This window comes from Toxotes jaculatrix, chromosome 4, assembly GCF_017976425.1.
Source record: "Toxotes jaculatrix isolate fToxJac2 chromosome 4, fToxJac2.pri, whole genome shotgun sequence".
Classification (NCBI taxonomy): Eukaryota; Metazoa; Chordata; class Actinopteri; family Toxotidae; genus Toxotes; species Toxotes jaculatrix.
The window spans coordinates 5911614-5929034 of NC_054397.1; the positions used below are offsets into that span (position 1 = coordinate 5911614).

Genomic DNA, 17421 nt, shown 5'->3' on the forward strand with positions numbered 1-17421 from the left:
ACAATAATGTCAGAGAAGCTGAAGGACTGTGACAGGGCGTAGAAGTTGATGGTGGAATTAGACATCCTCAGTGTTCGCAAAAATACGCACACACTTAAAAACACAGCAAAACCACACACGTCTGCTTTGTGTATTGCCCTTTCCTTACAGCTACACACACACACACACTCACACACCTGCTGAATCTAACCCTTACACCTGTACAATAAGACTCTCATCAGACTACTGGTTTACACTCTCACAATCTGACAGTGTAGACCTACTTTGCAAACACCCTAAACACCAAGAAGAACACATTATACTCCAAAAAACTTGAAAATAACCAGGCAGTCTCATTAAAAAAAAAAAAAAAAAAACTTTAAATGACTGCTGCCCTTCCAACACGTAAACAAAAAGAAGTCTTACTAACACACACACACACAATCAAACACACACTCCAGCCCTTGATAAAAGTCGCCTCTCGGCTGAACTACAGGCAGACCCCGTTGTTGTAGAAAGCCTGAGACAGAGTGTTACATGTAAGTGTGAAGAGGGCAGTCCCTTGCTTGAATTGATGATTAAACACATCACCTTAATGTGGCACCTGCGGCGCTGACACACACACTGTGCTAGGGGATAATGGAGTGTGTGGTGTGGGTGAGCAGTGGAGTACAGCAGATGCTCATGTGGACCAGAGTCCATGCTGATGATCACACACACACACACACACACGCATAGATGGTCAATCATTGGCGATGACAAGTTTATAATCATTAGCGTTTAAACACATCTGCTGGTAAGTGCTAAGAAGGGTCAGTGTGTGAGAGAGAAACAGGTTTAACAGCGTCTGAGCTGTGATTGGTTTAATACAGGAACTTTTAGGAAGAAGTCACTGCGTCTTCATAAAATGAACTTACTCCAGTAACACAAAATTGTTCTCAAAACAATTGTCCTAAAGGGTCTAAAATTACAACCTTATCTTTCTACTGCAGCTCCACCGGGAAACACAAAGAGGGAATTTCAAACTAAAAGCACATTAAGCTTGGAAGAGACACGCTTGATTTGTCTAACTCCATTTGCTGCAGCCTCACATGAGCTTCAGATGAACCTTCAAATCATTTTTGCACAGAACGAGGACTAAATACATGTAATATTAGCCATTGCTAAGAAATATCATGCTTACAGTGTTCCTGCTCATGAAGGCTTTGTTCTATATACATTTCTGTTCTACCCAAAACCTTCTCTCTTAGAAAATTGAATCGAAGGCAACTGGACATATGTTTGTCTGGGAAGACGTTTCGCCTCTTATCCAAGGGGCTTCATCAGTTCATACGCATCGGTCTATCTAGTCCGCACTAGTCTGACCCAAAACCTTTGTTCATCTTTGGCTTTTACATTTTGTTCTCTGTCCACGTGCGTGTGTGAGATTAATGATGATGTGTGTGACGTCAGGGTGTATCCATCACCACCATCTGCTCCTTGCAGCAGACAAACACCGACCAGCAGTTTGTGTGTGACACTGAGATACCGGTAATTTCACATGAGGGAGCACGAAAGCAAACGCAAAAGCTCAAAGCTCAGTCTCTCTCATGTTGTTGCTCAGTGAAAAATGTCCAGGTGTGTTCACATTAAAGAGCCTGTTTCTAATTTTGTGAGCGCACACAGTTAAATGTGAGTTTGATTGCAAGGCCATCATACAAGTCAGGTTTAAAGGAAAATTCGCCCAAAATAGTATCATCCTATTTAATTCCATACTGTAGACAGGAGTAACTGAGTTGTTGCCCTGTTTGTTTTTGATCTGAACAGCTGTGAAACAGACTGTATGATGATGTTTTTATCTATGGAGGCACATCTCCACAGCCAGTGAAGGACACTTAACAGTATTCATATTTGGTTTCAAGCATATTTTTCTGTGCAGCACAGAGCCTTATATTAAACATGTTGGATATTAAACAAAAACACAAGAGCCTATGGAGTCAGTCATTAATTAGGTGTCAATGGTCCAACTTCAAAAGCAATTCAATGCAAATTTATTTTTACTAGTACACAATCTAGAAAGGAGCTTGAACATTTGGTCACACGACTATTGAAGCTATTGAGAAAAAATCCTTATATTTATGGAGAAATGCTATTAATAGACTTCAAACTGATTTCACTGCTGTGAATGAAAGATGGCAAAAGCACGGAGAGGAAGAGAGAACGGGATGATAGTTTTACAGAATGCAAGGGAAAGTTGGAGAAATAAGACGCGCGAAGAGAGAGGCGAGAGGAAACAACGCTATCGAACAATAACAAGAATATTCGGATTTGCACACACAGGCCTCAGCAGAACAGCATGCAAAACTGAAAAACATTAAATAGGACTGCGACTTTTGTGGAGGAGATGTTAAAATATGTTAAACGTCGCTGTCAAAGATATGAAGATGATAAAAAAAAAAAATCTAATCTGCATTTAATTAAAAGACTCGGCTTAGAATGGCTTAGAATTTGAATCTAGATCGATCCACACTCCAAACCAGTTGGTGGCGGTAATGCGCCATTTTGTTGTTTGCGAGAAGAAGAAGAAGAAGGAGGAAGAGGAGGAGGAGGCCCGGGCGGACTTGTAACCCGGAAATAAAACTTCACAACAAAAAATTGCCGCGAAATCTTCTCCGACAAACCCGCAGCTGAAGTGGCGAATGAAGGTTTTACTTAAAAAGCATTAAGAGCGTGTTTGTCGTTAGACTTAACAAATCACAGTGTTTGTCCTTGTATCGTGTCGCCGACATGGACGAATATGACGAACTGTTCGAGACAGAGGACGACTTCGAGGAGCAGTTCGCCGACGAGCTGGAAGTTTTGGCTCAGATGGAAGGTGAGTCGGCTTGTTGTTAACTAGCTAACGAGCTCCAGTGGCAGCTTTCACGCGTTTTTCCTAACTATCAAATGTGGTTAGACTTAAGTTTAAACTGTTATATTCCTGTTCTTACCGTTTACAACATCTTCAAACATCCAGCAAACTTCTTACTTGCTCTGTGCATCTTGATTCATGTCCGTACAGTTGTGAAAAATGACTGAGATTCACGTTTAAAAGTAGAAAACAGTGCGCTAGCCAAGCCTGTTATCAGCTTTATTTGTGAAATATGCCACACACGAGTCATAACATATGAAAGGAACATCCATTTACACTGCACGCAAAGGTTTATTGTGTATTCTTCATTCATATTTATACGTAACAATACATGTTTTGTACCTGTTTGCTGTTTCTGGTTAAATGCCAAACTGCATTTTGATAAATGAGTCCTTACTTTGTGCGATGGCAGTGTTGCCTAATCCTAAAAGTCAGAGTGATACACCAAACACATAATAATAATGTCTTGGGCTTAGACTAACTACTATACATCTGTGTGTGTTTGCATTTGCATTTGCATGAATGGCTCAGAGGACTCTTCCAAGCCGGGAAAACGTCAGAGTCGGGGTCCAGGAGACGACATTTCAGACATAGAGCACCTGCTGGATGATCAGCCCATCAGTGAGTTCACACTGGGAGGTCATGTGTGTTTAGTCCTTGTTGTGTTTCTTTGTTGTCATAACTTTGAACCTTAAATTTGATCTTGTCCTTTCAGCTCCAAAGGCAAAGCGGCAGAAGCAGGACGCAGGTGTGGCCAAGCGACTTTTCAGCTCGTCACAAACTCAAGAGAGCAAAGCTCCAGCGCAGAATGCTGAGATCACACCTCCGTCCTCTCCTGAGCAATACGAACCCTCTCACACCTTCAGGTAGGAGAGATGGACGATGAAGATTAGGATTATGGATGGGTAGAAACAGGTTCAGGTAAATAGACTGAGCTGATAAGGAAAACAGCTGACGTTATGGAGGGAAAAGGAGACATCAGTAAAATGCTGCTGTTTATTTATCACTAGGCCAAGATATATACACTACAACAGACTTATACCTGTTTGTTTTCTAGGTCTACTCCTGCTGTGTTGGATATCAGTGGCTTTGCTACGATCCCAGAGACGCCCGGGCGACCTCCCACAACGGCGCCGGCATCACTGCATGTGCTGAAGCGACCTCCTTTAGAGGGAGAGTTCATCAGTGTGACAGACTCATCAGGGAGTCGGGTCTACCTCAGGCAGAAAGAAGACACAGCCGCAAAGGTTCAGCTCTTCAACAATCACGTGTCTGCGATGTTAACTATTACACAAACACCTTGTTGTTCCATGTTGTAAAACCATGACTTACTGTTATATTCCTCTGGTGTCCTATTTCTGTATTTCTCTTCACATTACCTGTGTGTTTCATCAGGTGGTGGAGTCCAGAGTAGTACCAAACTCCCAGGGTACACTGGGGCTGCTGGCAGTGCCAATAAGTGTGATGAGAGAACAAGAAGCAGAGAGGGTGAGTGATACAACTTGAGACATGTTTTTATAATTGCAGTCTTTAAAGAATCAATTTTACATTTTACGTTAAATCTGTATGTTAGCCTTCAAAATGTGTTCAGTAAATTCACTGAACCACAACAACAACAAAAATGAATATATCAACAGGTGCACATATTTGTTGTACTGTGTGTGTGTGTGTGTGTGTGAGTGAGTTAACTTGAGATTGTATTTGTGGTTCACTTTCATCTTAAATCTCACAGCGTCATCAGCAGGTTGTGGAGGAATCTCAGCGCCTCACAGAGCTGCTGGCCAGGTAACACCCCCCGTCTCTCTCACACACACATACACACACACAAGCATATCAAGAAAGTGGACACGTGCAGTATTTGATTTTGAATTGTCAATTTGTGTATCATTAAAGCAGTGTGAGCAATGTGTTTACTGAGCCTGTAAATGGAGAAGATGAAGAGAATGATGATCCCGAAGACGCAGAGGGCCAAACCTCACGTCTCTGGGTGGACAGATTTTCTCCCCGACACTACACAGAGCTTCTCAGTGACGATGTAAGAAATGTTTCTATATAACTGAATGTACATGTCTGTATGTAAGAAAGTAAAACTCTTCTGTTATGGATAAATACAAGTCTTTTGTCGACACTGCTTAAATATTTGACACCAGTTGTGTGTAACTGCTTCTTTGCAGTTTACCAACCGCTGTCTGCTCAAGTGGTTGAAACTTTGGGACACTGTTGTGTTCGGAAGAGAGAGGAAGTCTCGCTCTGCCCGGTCTGACAGACAGGCTTCCAACCAGCACTCATCCAAACCAAATCAGGGCAACCAGAATCCAAATCGCTTCAAGAGCAAGATTGAGATGACTGAGGAGCTTCTGGAGGCTGAACTGGACCAGTACAAAAGACCCAAATTCAAGGTTGTTTATCTGCGTATTCATGTCAGTACAATTTAAATTTAATGACCTTTCATTGTTATAAAACAGCTAATTTCTCTTTGTCCTTCGCTAGGTGGCATTGTTGTCTGGTCCTCCGGGTTTGGGGAAGACCACCCTGGCTCATGTTATTGCCAAGCATGCTGGGTACAATGTGGTGGAAATCAATGCAAGGTGACACAAATTAAATTAAGATGAACCTGAAAATAGTAGTAAATCATAAAAAATTAGTTTTACAGTAATCCTTTTGTTGTGACCTCAGTGGTGCTGTTGTTTTTTTTTCCAGTGATGACCGCAGTGCAGAGGTCTTCCAGAAACGCATCGACACAGCAACGCAGATGAAGTCGGTGTTGGGAGCCAACGAGAAACCAAACTGCCTCATTATTGATGAGATCGATGGAGCACCTGCGGTACGTTCAGGGCACTGTTTGACTCAGCAAAGACCAGGAATAGTCATCTGTAATAATATTTTCATCTCTGGTGCTCGACAGGCTGCCATCAACATTCTGTTAGCAACTCTGAACAGGAAAGACGGACATGGCGGGGAGGCCGGCACAGAGACCACAAAGAAGAAAAAGAAGAAGGAGTCCATCCTGCTTCGACCAATCGTCTGCATCTGTAATGACCTGTAAGAGAGACTGTGGTGTTCAACAGCAGTAACCAAGTGGAAATTGTACATTTATGTTAAAGCTTTAGGGGCGAATATATGTGAAACATTTAAACTGAGGTCTTCTGTGGGTGTGTGTGTAATTTTATTTATTTTTTTCTGACGACCTCTTTTTCCTTTAAGCTATGTTCCGGCTCTCAGACCTCTCAGGCAGCAGGCCTTCCTCCTGGCTTTCCCTCAGACTCAGCCTTCCCGCCTCACACAGAGACTGGCAGAGGTCGGCTCACACTTAAACACACATACACTCATAAGAATAGAAAAATGTGCAAACACACCAACAGTGCATGTTAATGTTGAGTTTCTGTTCGTAGATTTCAGTCCAGCAGGGGATGAAGACAGACACAGGCAGCCTGATGTTACTGTGCGAGAAGACGGACAACGACATCAGGTCGTGTATCAACACACTACAGGTGGGTGGCAGCACTATGAAGGAGGGTCTGGATGTTGGCGAGCATCTGTCTATTGTCAGTATACTGTGTGATTATATTAAAATGCGTGCACTTGTCTACATAGTTCCTCCACGGTCGCGGCCACAAGCAGCTGAACACCAAGACAATCCAGTGTGTCTCTGTGGGACAGAAGGACCAGAACAAAGGCTTGTTCCATCTGTGGCAGGAGATCTTCCAGTTACCACGTACAAAACGGTACGTATTTTTTCTCATTAGTTCATCCATCAATTTGTTGTTATTCTGCTCATTCATGTCACCATGAAATGTATTATTAGGAATTATTGTCATATACAGCAGGAAGAACCAAGAAAACTGTGATACAAATATCAATAAATTCACACCCTTGGTAAATACAGTAATTCTAAGCTTTATCATCCCAACTGCTTCTACTGGCTTTCATTGATGTCTTTCATACTTTGGCCAGTGTGACTATGAAATGGGTATTAGATTATATTTTGTGGTAAATGATTTTAAAAATGTCTTAAAAAGTCTTAAATGTAACTTTGTGAACCTGCAGAAACTTTTTATAATCTGGTCAAAACAATAAAGCAGATGATAGTTTTATGGTGGTTACACCTCCAAATCAGAGATGACATTATCTAATCTGTTCCCTCCCCCTGCTTCTTTGGTCCTCACTAATTAGATGTTGGCTAATTGTCCTAATTTGTCCTTGAAGGAAACGTATTGGTGAGGGGTTTGAGGAGGCACCGGGCTCAGGAGGTGGAGCTCAGAGGTTTCAGCACGTTCTACACTTGGCTTCATCTAGTGGAGAGTATGAAAAGGTTTCTCAGGTAACAGACAGAACTGGCCCATGCTTTACTTGCACCACCAACACAATACATTATGATCTCTTTTGACTGACATCAGGTGGAATACCTCTGTCTCCTTTTCATCAGGGTCTGTATGATAATTATCTGTCCATGCGTGTGAGGGACCCCAACCTGCAGAGTGTGTGCGAGGCTCTGGAGTGGCTGGCGTTCTCAGACAGGCTGAACCAAGTGATTATGCACGGCCAGAACTTCTCCCTGATGAAATACCTGCCCTTCCTGTCCGTCACGTTCCACTTCTTGTTTGCCCACTCACACGTTCCCCGCATCAGCTATCCCCACAGCCAGCATGAGGTACTGATCAGCTACATGCACCGTTGTGGATGAGTAAAAAAAGAACAAGCACATTCATGACATGTTGAGAAATCATCACTGACTCCTTGTTGTGTCCTCTCCAGGCCACCTCCCGTCTCCTCAGCAGCAGGAACGCCTTATCCTCCATGTTGGCAGATATCCCAGCAAGCATCAGAACCAGGATCAGCCAGCACATCCTGACCTTGGATATTCTCACACTGCTCCTCGACATCATCTGTCCCAAACTACGGCCTGTACGTGAAAGCATATACAGTATACCCATGCATACGCGTCAGTTGTATTTGATTGTATTAAGGGAGACTTGTGGAGATTTCTTGTAAACAAACGGTTCCATTTCTTCCTCATAAAACATTTGCAAAGACAATTTTAAAGACATTTTAAATCTGGTATTTTTTCGTTCATGTTTACTAGTTCATTTTTTAAAAAATAAAAATGGTAAACTCAGTTTCCAGCTTCTCGGATGTGAGGGTTTGCTTCTGCTCTTTGTCATACATAACAGTAAACTGTATTTTTGGGATTTGGTCTGTTGGTTGGACAGAACGAGACATTTAGAGATGTCACCTTGCAGTGTAATGGGAGGTTTTCACTCTTTTCTGATATTTTATAGGTGAACGACTAATTGATTGATCGAGAAAATAATCTGCAGATCAATCGATAATATAATCGTTAGCTGTTGCCATGCATTAAACCTCACATTGGTCTCAGCCTCACAGTGTGTGCATTCACAGCGTGTGACTGGTGGCTAATCACAAATCCTGTGTTTCTTCCAGGTGAATCCACAGCTGTTCAGCAGCAGAGAGAAGGAGCAGATGCGTGAGCTGATTGACACCATGCTGGCCTACAACCTCTCCTACAGGCAGGACCGCACACCGGAGGGACAGTACACATACGTGCTTGAGCCGTGAGTATACACACCCACACAACCACACAACCACACACCTTTACTGCCTGTGGACACATGCAGAGCAGATGTGTGTTTCTGGGGTGTTGAAGGTCACGTCTCTTGTCCACACTGTGGTTCTCTGTGTGAAGGCTTAGAGAATAATCCCCTTAACACCTGGTGTTCGTGTGTGATGGTGGTGGTGTGGGAGCAGGGTAGCAAGCTGCAAAGCCTCACCGGTGGGGTACAGGTGGATGGACAAACAGATGAGAGGATGGATAGGTGAGGTTGCTGGAGGAGTGACACAACATCCAAAAAAGAGAGAAATGTTAAAATAAAAGACAAAACTGAAAGGATCAAGCGTATCTGAGACCGTTTTGGTTTCAAGATTAGGCCACGCTTTAACCCGGGAGACCTTTGTTTACTTGGACATTTGTTTTTGTGACTGCCGGGGACGGCGCAGACCATGGTGTTGGTAGAATGGGATAACTAGCCCGTCATCTCAGCCATGCCGGCCCAGGTCCAGGAGCAGCCGGACGCCCAGGAGGGCTCCTTCCTGCAGGCTCGCTGTGACGAGGTGCTGGTCACCAACGACTGGTGTCTGCCTCTGGTCTTAGCTCTGCTGCTGCTCCTGCTGGTCTACACCTTCCTGTATCTGCCTTCTCTATCTCACCACAACACCACTCTCTGATGCCTCACGGGAAAAGACTTGGAACACAATTGTGGAAATAAACATTTAACATCGCAGACGGCAGAAACGCCCAGTCCCGACAGGATTGTTTTGATTGGACTGCTCTTTTTTTGGACACTGTTGTTGATTGGTCCGAATTATTAGTGATAGCCTGCTTTTAGAGGCTTTGAGCAGAGAGACACATGCAGAGAAAATGAAGATTTATTTAAAAATCAGTCTGTTTTATGGAGTTAAACAGCATTTAAAACCCAGAACTATTGTGTGCTTTAATGCTGAATTTCTGTCTCTGGTTTGTTGTGGAATATTCTCAATGCTCTATGACTCAGTGTACTATCCTAACACCCAAAAACAAATGTGAATGTGGTTAAGTGCTGAAGCGATTAGTTGATCTACAGAGGATTAATAGGCACCAAATTTGAAAACTGATTAATCATTGGAGTTATTGACAAAACTTCTCCGGGTGTTAGCCTCTCATATTTGGGTATCTGCTGGTTTTCTTAGTCTTCTGTGTTATTAACTTAAACACTTTTTGGATTTTGGATCAGACAAAACGGACCGCTTTAATATGTCAACATGGGGCTTTAAGGAATTGCAATTGGTATTTTTCACTGTTTTCTGATGTTTTAGAGGCAAGGTAAGTTCATTTGACAATTCGAAGTGCCTTACATAAGACCTGAAAGTCATGGAGGAGAGAAAGACAATCAATATCAAAAGACGCAGCATAGACAAAGCGATTAATCAACCAAACTATTGGCAGGTTAATCCATAGTGAAAATACTTGTTAGATGTAATGTGGTCAGAGTGGTAACCGTTAATCTATCACTAAAATAGAGCTAAATGTAAACAGACATAAATGTAAGTAAGGTTTGTGAATTATATGTAACTATGCTTGATTCAGAGACTGTAGATAATGCCTGCCTCCGCTTACACCTCTAATTGCTAAACAGATGTTGTAGTCAGAGGTTAAACTACTTAATATCAGCTGCAGGGTGCATAGCCCATCGTGTTAAAAGGGGAGTTTGAGCTGTCCGAGTAGCTCTTTCATGAGAGTTTGCGAGTTGTGAATGTAACAGCGCTGATATTTTATAGTGATAACGTGCAATAAATAGCTCTCAGTCACACAGACTGGTATTATCTTATTTATGTTATGTTTAGGCCCATCAGGCATTGGTGTGAGTGAGAGTTTACTTGTGTGTGTGTGTGTGTGTTGGATGGAGATGGAGATCAGCGGTAAGAGGATTAGGGTTTTAGATAATGCAGATTCAGGGTTTAAAACATAAACCATGGCACCAAAAGTGGAAGCTTTTTGTTATTTTGTTTGTCATCAAACAAGGTTCACCTTTGTGTCAGCTGCATCACTATCACTTATGAGTGTGTTTATGTGTAAACTATGTGTGCCTCTTGTTGTTTGTGTAGAGCTATTTACTTATTGTGTGTGTGTGTGTGTGTGTGTCTGTGTAGGCGTGTGGAGGAGGTGGTGAGGTTTACAGGCCTGCCCCCGCATCGCCAGCTGACATACCAGGCCAAGCAAACAATCAGCAGAGAGATGGAGCAAGAGAGGATGAGGAGAGCTGAGCAACTGATGCTGCAGCGAAACCCTGCAGCGGTGAGACCTCAGACAGACCCACATCATGGGTCTGTCATATACGGCACAGCCTGTCGACGAGCAGGTCACCGTCTGTGTGGGTTAATAATCTAATGTATTTATAATCTACTGTGTCTGTCGGATGCAGAAAGAGGAAGAAAAAAAGGGCGCTGGCCCGAAACCAACCAGGAACCATCAGCAGAGGCTGGAGAACATTGTCAAACAGACCACAGTGGAGACCAGGGTGAGACACACAAACACACACAGTCGGACTATTTTCTGTGACTGAGAGGTGGAGGGGTGGGGGGGCTGCCTTATCCTGCGATCAGGTCTGAGACGCACTAAGTTGAAAGGTCACTGAAACTCCACCTTTTCCTGCTCCTGCTCGTAGGAGCCGATTTCAACGTGGGTACAATAGAGTGACACAAATATTTTTTAAAACCAGGTGTAAATGCAGAGACTCATGGAATCAGATGCCATTATCCATATAATGTATATAGACACAGATCACATATTAACACCAGGTTAAGTACATTCTGGATGGACTGTTGAGGTCCACCCAGAGCTAAAGGGAGACACACACACAAACCTCCAGGCCATGGCAGAACCACAGGGCCGTCACAGGGTTCTGTGAAGACTTAATCTAACCTTGGATTAAAAAAAAAAAAAGCACACCCTTCTTACTCGTGTTGAGCTTCTCACTGTTGTAGGTGTCAGTTAAGGCCTGTAGGTGGAGGCAGAGAGGAGCTGCCAGCATCCGTTTTGAATGAGCTGCAGTGTTTTAATAGTTCAGTAACAGAGCGATGAAGAGAGGGAGCCTCTAGAGGGCAGAAATGAGGATAATGAGAAGCTACTGGGTTATAGTCCCCAGTGATGAAACTGGGAAATTAGGCTAATGAGAGGTGTGTGTTCGCGCGAGTGTGTGAGCGAGTGCGATTGTTCATTGTTATTGACCTTATTACTGAGGACCGTGTCTTAGAAACGTCCTGCTTAACTTCATCCTCCTCATCGCTCTGTGTTTGTGTCCCGCAGCCGGAGGTGGACTTCTTCGGCCGAGCTGTTGCCCCCAAACCTCAGAGACCGCAGCCGTCCTCAGACACAGGTAGCGTAGAGACTTTGTGCTCAGTGACGTTAGTGTAGGTTCATTTATCCAAACCCTTTGAGAGCACAGCTGTTTAGGGAAAAACGCCTCAAGGCACATTTAGTCCAAACACACCAGAGGTGATAACGGATGTGTGTTACGTAACGTTTCTAATTTAGTGCTCCTGTGGCAAACTGCAGGCAGGAGAGCTGGACTGTCAGCAGCACTGCCACCATAATGTTGGTCATATCGTGTTTCTGTTTTCAGCAAAAACAACATGACACAGCCTGATCTACTGTCTCTTTCTTATGCCATACGTCAGCCAATAGAAGAAATAAACTTCCTATTTTGTCTTATATAAATTTAATGTTTAATTCCACACAAATTAAACTTATGGTCCAGACACCTAATAAAAGCTTAGAGAGTAGCTGCTGTGCTTTCGCCTGCCAGTAGCTTTATGTCAGAGGAAACAAACATCGCAGTTCCACATCAAAAATAGAAAATTTGCATGAACAATTCAGATCTTTAACAGAGCTGTGGAGCTTGTTTTTTTTTTTCCTCCTCCAAAATAGCACCTGGGGTAAATATTTTCAAAATAGAGTTTCCCCTTTAGCTTGTGCATACAACTTTCTTCCTCTTTGCAGTAAAAGACACCCAGATATATCTTTTGTTTACACACAATATTTTTCATGTACTGTATGAACATAAAGTGCGACTTGTTCAGTTCAACATGGAGGAAAAACTGTTTCTAAAATCCTTAAATTTTAAATCTCTAAAGTCTAGTCTGAGTCAAAATTGTTTTATTTGACTTTAACTGTGATTCAGAACAGGCTTAGCACAAGCACCTGTACATTGTTATTCAGTAAGTGACCCAGGCCCAGATTCAGCACCCGGTGACGGAGGCAAATTAAAAGCGGAACCATTAAAATCACTAACCTTCCTGAAAAGAGCTCATCCCGGAAATTGATCATCAGGGTAATCAGCGTGGAAGTGCAGCGCTGCGGCTGTTTGTAGGTCAGAGCCGGAACATCAGCTGAGCTCTATCAACCTAAAACGGCGCAGCCTTAAATCCCTGTCCTGATTCCCCTGTTGAATACGCGGACGTCGGTTTGAGAGCGACTGGTTGTTGGGAGATGATCTACACCGCTTTCTAAGATTCCACGGATCTGAGGAAAATGTCTGACGTTCTGTGGACTCACACTTGTTTTGTGCGTACTAGAGTCAGGACGCTTGTAGGCGTGTCCGGTCTGCATGGTCTTTTAAGAAGGGATTTACAGTACATTTTATAGACAAAGCAATCCATTGATAAAACCACCAGATGAATCAATTATGAAAACAGTGGTTAGTTGCTTCCCCTAAACGATTATCAATCACTTTCCTGTCAGTTACCTATTAAACAGCTGATGTTTTACAAGGTCACTTGAGAGGAGCTTGAAGAACCAGTATGTCCCTCTGTCTTCTTTCGATGAGCCTTGTGTATTTTGCATGTGTCTTGTTTTATTTTTAATTTTCTGTTTTCCTCTTGCTGTAGGCGAGAAGTGTGCGGTTCTTGCTATGGGGACGGCAGTGGGCAACAGTGACGTGTGGTTCCGGTTCAACGAGGGCATGTCCAACGCTGTCAGGCGAAATGTCTACATCAGAGAACTACTGTAACACACACATACACACACACACACACACACACACACATAACTGCCTCATTTTCAGCTGTGTATCTTTTTATATCTCGTGTTTCTTTGTAAGCGTCTGATTCAAATCAATCCAAAGTCCATCAGTTAAATTCAAAACAGTCTTTATTTTGATTGACAGTGTAAAGAGCCAATAAAAACATTGTGTTGTTGAACATTTCTCAGCAGTTTGTCAAAACAAACCTCTACGGAGCTACTCAGTGCTGTACACACACACACACACACACACACACACAGAGTAATCTTCACATAAATTAACAGCATTCAGGAGTCTCCAAATAAATAAACAATAGCAATAATGTATGTGTGTGTGTGTGTATGTGTGTGTGAGAGAGAGAAAAAGAGCGTACGTTAGTGCAGCGTGACTGTGTGTGGTTGTGCATTATTCTTTAGTCTATGTGCGTCCGTGATTGTGTGTGTGTGTGTATGTGTGTGTGTGACCATTAGAGGATCACACACTTGCCCTTTTCCACCCAGGGGTTGGCTCTCATCAGCTCAGGGTTCAGGAATGGATCTTCACAAACACAGCCCTCGATCCACTTCACCAGCCTGAAGCAACAAAAACACACCGTCACCATTAATCTGATACTCGGCACTTAAAGAGGTCTGGTGTGTGTGTCTGTGTGTGTCTGTGTGTATCTGTGTATGTTTGGACGGTGCACACGCACTCGGTGACGGTGATGGAGGATTTCTCTCTGTTGATGGCCAGCTGGTACTGAAGACTTTCCACTTCTCTCCTCATCTGTGGGACATCTAGCTCCTCCATGATGATACTGCTGTTCACGCACACAACAAAAACACACCACAGACTGAGTTGATGGAGGGCCACAACAGGAGTTCACACACATGTCAATCACATCAAACCTTAGGCCGAAATCAAAATGGATCAGCAGCTTTGTTGTAACTGAACCATTCAGATCTGCGGCAGCTGCATTAAAGTCTCAGTGGTATAATTTCTTTCTTCTGTGTAAATGAGACAGTTGTCCTGCTGTCCCTTGAGTAGATATCTAGTTGAGTTTTACTTTTGGAGAGACGAGAATAGAGGAATAACCTGACATTTTGCGTTCGTTGTACAGTCAGGATGTCACTCTATTTCACCTTTTCGCTTTTAAAGCGAATCAGTGTCACCTCGCCACACCTCATCGCTGGCAGGTGGTCGTGACCAGTTCAACCAAAGAGCGATTCTCTTTGCTTTATCTGGATAAATTTTAGCCTGTTATAGTTTCTAGCAGCCCATGGTGACGTCTTCTGATGTCTTGTTTTCTCTGACTAAAGCCTGGCTTAAACTTCTGCATAGGATTGATACAGAGCCTACGCTGTAACTTAAGCATGCGGTCCTACACCTTTGTGAGCATTTATTCTTTTGCGTTGGTGTGTGTGCGTCGCTCTTCAGTCACACCACGAAAAACGTTAGCTAGCGGTGGGGTTTCTGTGCCACCGCTTTGAGTTTCTTTGTGTACTTCAAACAGTGGCAAGTGAATCTGAGTGTTTCATGTTGAACCTGGAGATAAAAAATGTTTAACAACAGTTACTTTACTGAAATCACTGCAACGCAGAAAAGAGGGAAGACATCAGAGAAGACTGTGTGTCCCTGTGCGACCACTGAACTGATTGAAGCAGATGCCCGCTACTTTTTGCTCCACAAAAATGTTTAATTTTTTTCCCCCCTCTACTGTTAATGATACCGCAACGCTTCAGACATGTCTCAGTGAGACCCAGTGAGGGGACTCGACCCCTAGGTTGGGAACCACTGACAAGTTTGACAGGGTCTGAGAAAACCTTACAAAGACCAGATGGTCAGCAGTTTGCAGAGCTTCAGTGAACTGCAGAAGAAGTGGTTGATAAAACGTACTGTGTTCATACTGAAATAGTTACTGTCAGAAATGTCATGTTGATCCACTGTGACCATGTGTGAGTGGTTTTTAATACAAGAACAGAGAATTATATTCTCATATTCTATCTACCCCTGCCTTTTTTTTGTTACTGTAACAGCTGTTAACCGTGATAAAACAGATTTTAAAGCAAGTACTCCTACTGAAAGTTGTACTTCTGCTAGAAGGAAGGATATTCTCATATTTCTCAAATGCCTGGCTTTTTCTGTAACTGATGGAAGAACTTTTCAAATCTTCAGCTTAAGTAAAAGTGGGAAATACACAATGCATGACGCAGAGATACACTAGTTTACACAGAATGTAACTTACACGATGAGGCTGGTGTTATGGTATAACTTTCTTGTTGACAGTTTGTCCCACAAAAATAACAAAACCAACTATGAATCTGTGTCTCAGTACATGTGGCACTGAAAAAAATATAAAATACCTCCACATTAATCCTTTTTAAGGGATTTAAAATCTCACTAAAGAAAAAAAAATCAGGAACACTGAAATGTCAAACTCTTATAATACATTTTATGTGGATTTATACATTTACTATATAAACCTTCTGTGTATTTGCAGAGTAACCAGTAACTTTCAGATAAATGTACTCTGTGATAGTAACTATGCACATTTACTTATGTACATTTACTTATGTACTGTACTGAAGTACAGTTTGAGGTACATGTTCTGCTTCTTTATATTTCTAATTCATCACATTTCAAACGCTCCACTACGTTTATTTAAAAAACTTTACTCACTAGTTTATTTTTCCAATTCAGATTAATAGTAAAATAATATCTACACTTAAATTATGTTGCATTATTATACACTGACGCAAGACTGTTTTGATTCACAGGCTCCAAAGCTGTATTTATTTAAGTTAATTAAAATTATCCCCACCTTCTTTGGCTGTAGCACAGCGATGGGCACGTAAATGCATCAGTAACTAATCCAAAAATATAATATACATTATTCTGAAATGCCACTAATTTTCAACACGGGACTTTTACTTGTAACAGAGGAGCAGAGTATTTCTACACTGTGGTATTGCTACTTGCGAGTGCAGTATTCGAGGAATGCACTTACTACATTTATAATCTTTTAAAAAATAACCTTCAAGTAATCCGACAGACTTCACCGGCTGCCTTTACTGTCTTTATATTTCTCTCCTACTTCCTGCCCCACCCTGCCACAGGCCACATTACAGCAGGAAGAGAGAGTAAGAGAAGGCCCAGAGGAGAGTTCAGACCAACCATGGATCAGTTCAGTCCTCTCTGCTGGAAACTGTCTCTCCCTCCTCCTCCTCCCCCTCCTCCTCCTCCTCCTCATCATCTCTCATCCTCTTCATCTTTTTAATGGATATAAGTAGGTCGACCGCCCGGTGCCGGTTTCCTCCACCAGCATCCATCCTGCCGTGTGTCTCCAGCAGCCAGCTGTTCCATGAAAAGGCCTTTATCATTTAATTATAATGTCCTCCAAATGTGTGAGAGTGACATCAGTCTCCATCACTCAGCAATCGGGGGACATTTCAGGCTGCTGATCACACATTTACAGCAGATTAAGTCGCTTTTGAGACATAAACATTAGTATGTGGGAGGATGAATAGAGTATAGATGGTCACTGTGTGCCCAAAAAAAACCCAAATCAGCTCAAACGCAGAGGTATCGTGATTAAATGTGGATGGAAAGACATAAACCACCTCCCCCTCTCACAAACACACACAAACAACCGTTCGTACCGTCAGGCCTACCGGAGAGGACCGCTGGTCGATTTCGTTTGCAGCCGGCGGATGGAGGATGGAAACTGGGCTTTAACAGCGAGAAGAACCGCTGGGAGTCGGGAATCGGTTGAGTTTCCCCGGCAGATGAGTTCGGCTTCAGCGCAGGAGGAAGACGAATAAGAGGAGGAGGAGGAGGAGGACGCTTAGTGTGTCGGCGGTCCACGGCGCAGGGCACTCCCCTGCGCTCCTCTCTCGTAGCGACTGGATGCGGGATGCGCAGGGCGGAGAAAAGGAGCCACGCCGCCTGGTTTGACAGTCAAATCAGAACTAGAGCCGAGGACGCACCTGTATGGAAATC

The 17421-nt window shown here is 43.0% G+C and overlaps 2 protein-coding genes across 7 annotated transcripts; one reads left to right on the forward strand and one right to left on the reverse strand.

Moving 5' to 3' along the window:
- Positions 1-147: 147 nt before the first annotated feature.
- gng13a (guanine nucleotide binding protein (G protein), gamma 13a) lies at positions 148-17327 on the reverse strand. Of its 5 annotated transcripts, XR_005894008.1 has the most exons (4): positions 17082-17320; positions 14135-14242; positions 13676-14015; positions 148-176 (listed from the first exon to the last, which is right to left on the reverse strand). XR_005894008.1 is itself a non-coding variant. In XM_041037316.1 (3 exons), exons 2-3 carry the CDS (start codon positions 14230-14232, stop codon positions 13910-13912), a joined length of 204 nt encoding a protein of 67 aa, XP_040893250.1. In that variant the 5' UTR covers positions 14233-14239; positions 17094-17327; the 3' UTR covers positions 13554-13909. The 5 variants fall into 5 exon arrangements, 4 of the variants coding, with proteins under 4 accessions (XP_040893250.1, XP_040893249.1, XP_040893248.1 ...); XM_041037316.1 differs by lacking the exon at positions 148-176 and having other exon boundaries at positions 13554-14015; positions 14135-14239; positions 17094-17327; XM_041037315.1 differs by lacking the exon at positions 148-176 and having other exon boundaries at positions 13554-14015; positions 14135-14239; positions 17082-17326.
- chtf18 (CTF18, chromosome transmission fidelity factor 18 homolog (S. cerevisiae)) lies at positions 2606-13613 on the forward strand. 2 transcript variants are annotated; one of them, XM_041037310.1, is made up of 22 exons: positions 2606-2833; positions 3401-3490; positions 3585-3735; positions 3927-4116; positions 4265-4357; positions 4602-4654; positions 4763-4904; positions 5044-5268; positions 5360-5457; positions 5570-5693; positions 5775-5911; positions 6074-6167; positions 6262-6360; positions 6464-6594; positions 7076-7190; positions 7296-7520; positions 7625-7774; positions 8312-8442; positions 10574-10718; positions 10846-10941; positions 11730-11799; positions 13310-13613. In XM_041037310.1, the coding sequence occupies exons 1-22, from the start codon at positions 2746-2748 to the stop codon at positions 13429-13431; spliced, it is 2769 nt and encodes a 922-aa protein (XP_040893244.1). In that variant the 5' UTR covers positions 2606-2745; the 3' UTR covers positions 13432-13613. The 2 variants fall into 2 exon arrangements, with proteins under 2 accessions (XP_040893244.1, XP_040893245.1); XM_041037311.1 differs by having other exon boundaries at positions 4766-4904.
- Positions 17328-17421: the final 94 nt, after the last annotated feature.

Coding starts and splice junctions, on each gene's coding strand:
- chtf18 (XM_041037310.1), top strand. CDS start 2,746: ATGGACGAATATGACGAACTGTTCGAGACAGAGGACGACTTCGAGGAG. Junction 7,775..8,311: donor TCTGTCCCAAACTACGGCCT/GTACGTGAAAGC, acceptor TGTTTCTTCCAG/GTGAATCCACAGCTGTTCAG. Junction 10,719..10,845: donor TGCAGCGAAACCCTGCAGCG/GTGAGACCTCAG, acceptor TGTCGGATGCAG/AAAGAGGAAGAAAAAAAGGG.
- gng13a (XM_041037316.1), bottom strand. CDS start 14,232: ATGGAGGAGCTAGATGTCCCACAGATGAGGAGAGAAGTGGAAAGTCTT. Junction 14,016..14,134: donor TCCTCCATCACCGTCACCGA/GTGCGTGTGCAC, acceptor TTGTTGCTTCAG/GCTGGTGAAGTGGATCGAGG.